The sequence below is a fragment of the Sinocyclocheilus rhinocerous genome, unplaced genomic scaffold (assembly GCF_001515625.1).
Source record: "Sinocyclocheilus rhinocerous isolate Xijiao unplaced genomic scaffold, SAMN03320098_v1.1 scaffold1534, whole genome shotgun sequence".
Taxonomy (NCBI): domain Eukaryota; kingdom Metazoa; phylum Chordata; class Actinopteri; order Cypriniformes; family Cyprinidae; genus Sinocyclocheilus; species Sinocyclocheilus rhinocerous.
The window spans coordinates 1043356-1047577 of record NW_015638992.1 but is presented as its reverse complement, the minus strand read 5'-3'; the positions used below and the strand labels follow the sequence as shown (position 1 = coordinate 1047577).

The following is a 4222-nucleotide window of genomic DNA, read 5'->3' as shown; positions in this document are numbered from 1 at the left end:
TGGAAATATTTCTGCCTTAAACCATGAAGGCGAGCCAATGAATATCACACACAAGCAACGTGCAAACTTTAAGCAAGAGTTATGCCGGTGAACGTCTTGATCTCAGTCAATAGTGAATTTCGCAGCGCGTGCCCGTCCGCTAACGTTAACGCCACTAAGCAGAAAGCACGTTGCCTGTTACGTCATTTGGGCTGCCTTGTTGAGCGCATTGGCACTGAGAACATTATATTTCACACACTTTAAGCTGTTTTATTTTACAAATGTAATAGTATTAGTTCAACGAATCGAATCGTTCGGTTTGTAATGCGTACCAAACTGAAAGCCGCGTACCAAGCGGTTCAATACGAATACGTGTAAAATATTTTTTATATATTGAAATAAATTCAAATTCATTTAAAATAACCAAAGTAAATTAAACATTTAAAAATGTATTATTAATGTAAAAATTTTAAAGAAGTGAATGAATATAAAAGATAAATGTAATATAACCTTGAAATTAAATTTGATAAATATTAAAAATTAAGCTTATGGATGGATGGATGGATTTATTTATTTATGCTTTATTTGTCTCCATGGTCATGTTTTTCAAATTGGTTGTTGTTTTGATGCTTTGTTCTGATTGGCTGTGATTTGTGTTCCTTAGTATGACATTTCGTTTTCAGTGAGTTGATACTTGATGCTAAGAACATCATGCTGACTCCTCTTGACATTGGTCATACCAGAATCACACTTTGATTGTTTGGCTTATTGAATATTAATTATGTGACTGGATGCTCTAGGATTATCAGTGTCCTCATGCCATAATTAATATTTTGAGCTAAGCATTCACCATAATAGGCATGTTTGCTACAATCAGTTCATCCTGAGCAGTTGAAATTATGATTTTCTCCCTGTGTGTATGTCAGATCACAGTGTAACGGAGTCTCTGGAAGAGTCGGCAGCCGCGTACACCAAAGCCACTGCCAAGAAGTGCATTCTGGAGAAAGTAGAGGTCCGCACAGGAGAGGAGGCGGAGAGCAACGTGTTACAGGTGAGACGACGTTCAGCATAGCAGTCAGTCGCCACAGCAAAAACATTGGAGAATGTTCTGGGTTCAGAACAAAATAATCTGTCAACAACATCTGCTGCAGCTTTTGCTTACCTCAGAAAGTGATCTCAACTCATCATTCATAAAAGAAATGTTCCTTGAGCAGCAAATCAGCATATTAGAATGATAGTTTCTGAAGATCATGTGACACTGAAGACTGGAGTAATGATGCTGAAAATTCAGCTTTGATCACAATAAATTACATTTGACAGTATATTCACATAGAAAACGGCTATTTTAAATTGTAATAATATTTCACAGTTTTTACTGTATTTTTGATTAAGTAAATGCAGCCTTGCTGAACAGAAGAAACTTCTTTCAAAACAAACAAAAAAAATTTAATTATTCCAAACCTTTTTTTTTTTTTCTCTATCACACTAGTCTCATGTTAACCTGTAATGTTTCGGGTTCAGTGCAAATTAAGCTCAATCAACAGCTTTTGTGGCATAATTTTGATCATCGCAAAAACAAAAAATGAATCCTACTTGTTCCTCATTTTCCCCAACAAAAGGAAAAAGTTATGGTGAGACACGATAGAAGTGAATGGGGTCAATTTTAAAACATTAACATACTGTTCAATAGTGCATAAATGTAAATGCATTCATTATTTTAGTGTGAAACTCTGCTTATTAATCATTTGTGTAACGTTTTTTGTATTTTTGTCAAATTTGTATCAAATTACTGTTTTTGCCATGATAAAACAAGGGGCATAAATATATATATATATATAAAATAAATCCATCAATAAATAAACAGCTTCATACCACAAATAATGCACAAGTTTTAACAAAATATGTATTACAAAGTGCATTTATACAATTATAATCTTGACATTTCTGTTTTTAAATCCTTCCCTTTACTTTCTCACTGTAAACTTTTTTTTTGGGGGGGGGACAAGTACATTTATTTTTTGTGCTATTTATTTATTTTATTCGTGTTTCTTTTTTAACAAAACCCCTTTTTTTAGTCATTATTCTTGGTGCAATTTTTTTTCCTCTTGCCATAAACTTTATTTTTTATATATAAAGCATAGGAGGGATTTAGGAGTCCATTTATCATAGATGCAAACTCCTCAGCTTTCAGTGACTACTCACTTTTTTTAGATCAAAATAGGTCACCTATGAGATTTGCTTAGATCCAATGAGAATGTTTTTTGTTTTTTTTTGTTTTTGGGATGGGTATGGAGGGGTTGGTTGCATAAATTGTTTAGACTAGTCTTAAAAAGTTAGTCATCTAATTTTTTTTTTCTTCAAGACTGGTTATAACTTTTTAAATTCAGTTTGTATAGTACTCTTTACTTCAAAACTTTACTTCAAAATCTGACTATTTTATGTATTAGGGTCTGAGATGTGGGAACGGTGAAGAGAGAGGGCAAACATTTTTGCATTTTAGGTCAGCATTGCCGTCTAATCAGCCAATATTGTCTTAAATAGACAGCACTGCATAGCGCTTCATCTTTTATAACATGGGATTTTTACCAAATATATTCAATCTTGATTTTTGTCAAATGTTGCAACAAGATGTTAAAAAATGTTTATTTTTTTCTTTAAAAAAAAAATGTTTTGGACACATTGTAATAAAAAAAACTTAAAAAAAAAAAATACCTTAAAGTAACTACAAATGAGCATGTAAAGCAAATACCTTTAAAAGAAATTCCGTGTGGAGCATGCCCCCAATCTGCAATGTTCTCACCTTTTTCCCCCTTACCTGTTTGCATCTCGGATTTATTTTTTCATACTTATCAGTAGTTAGTTTATTTGTACTTAATTTCTTTTATTAGTTCAGGTTATGCTTTCAAAACTGTGTGTATTTAAATTTGTGTTCCAGTGTCTTGCCTCATAGAAGTCTATTGTAAGTGCATCAGTGTAATCAGAGAGCAGTCTGAATGATTTTCTGTGGTAATTGGCAGCAGGCTGCAGATGCGTTTTATAGAGCTTAAGTTGCACTGACCCAGAACATTCCTTTAATCTTTTCAGGCCTGTTTTTTCCTCTCAGTGAAACTTTGATGAGCTGATAATGAGCTGATTTGTGTCCGTCTTTCCACAGATGCAGTGCAAGTTGTTTGTGTTCGATAAGCCAGCTCAGTCGTGGGTGGAACGAGGCCGCGGTCTGCTCAGACTTAACGACATGGCATCCACCGACGACGGCACCTTACAGTCGAGATTAGGTAAGAGCAGCGCCGAATATCAGGCCTCTTTAGAGCAGCCGAAATGTGATGTTGTTCCTCATGTGTCTGTGTCTGTCTGTTAGTGATGCGCACGCAGGGCAGTCTGCGGTTGATCCTCAACACGAAGCTCTGGCCTCAGATGCAGGTGGATAAAGCCAGTGAGAAGAGCGTTCGTATCACAGCCATGGACACTGAGGACCAGGGCGTCAAGGTCTTCCTCATATCGGTAGGATGGACACCTCTGTAACACTTTACACAGGAAGTGCATCGGTTTTTAGTTGTATTTCTGTTAAATGATAAGCCAGCTCAGTCGTGGGTGGAACGAGGCCGCGGTCTGCTCAGACTTAACGACATGGCATCCACCGACGACGGCACCTTACAGTCGAGATTAGGTAAGAGCAGCGCCGAATATCAGGCCTCTTTAGAGCAGCCGAAATGTGATGTTGTTCCTCATGTGTCTGTGTCTGTCTGTTAGTGATGCGCACGCAGGGCAGTCTGCGGTTGATCCTCAACACGAAGCTCTGGCCTCAGATGCAGGTGGATAAAGCCAGTGAGAAGAGCGTTCGTATCACAGCCATGGACACTGAGGACCAGTCAATCAAGGTCTTCCTCATATCGGTAGGATGGACACCTCTGTAACACTTTACACAGGAAGTGCATCGGTTTTTAGTTGTATTTCTGTTAAATAATGCAAAAGTTTTATACACACACACACACACACACACACACAAATAAAATGCAACTCTGGTATCGGGTTTTACTGCTCACAGGAAATCTGTTAAATAATAAAATGTTAAATAAATATAATAATAAAATGTAAATTATATATAAAATATGTATTTTTAATTTGATGTATATTTTGATTTAAAACAAATAAATAGTTTTAAATAGTATTTGTTTATTATATATTTTAAATTTTATACACATGTATATAATCGAATTGATATTTATTTTAATAAATTTTATAC

The 4222-nt window shown here is 35.6% G+C and overlaps 1 protein-coding gene across 3 annotated transcripts in view; it reads left to right on the top strand.

The window, feature by feature from the left end:
* LOC107750915 (ran-binding protein 3-like) overlaps positions 1 to 4222 on the top strand; it is a 26406-nt gene that overhangs the window by 17885 nt on the left and 4299 nt on the right. For all 3 annotated transcript variants that reach the window (XM_016566489.1, XM_016566488.1, XM_016566487.1), the window contains 2 exons: positions 3134 to 3254; positions 3338 to 3480. In XM_016566489.1, coding sequence (XP_016421975.1) covers positions 3134 to 3254; positions 3338 to 3480 — 264 coding nt within the window. The remainder of the gene's footprint in view (positions 1 to 3133; positions 3255 to 3337; positions 3481 to 4222) is intronic.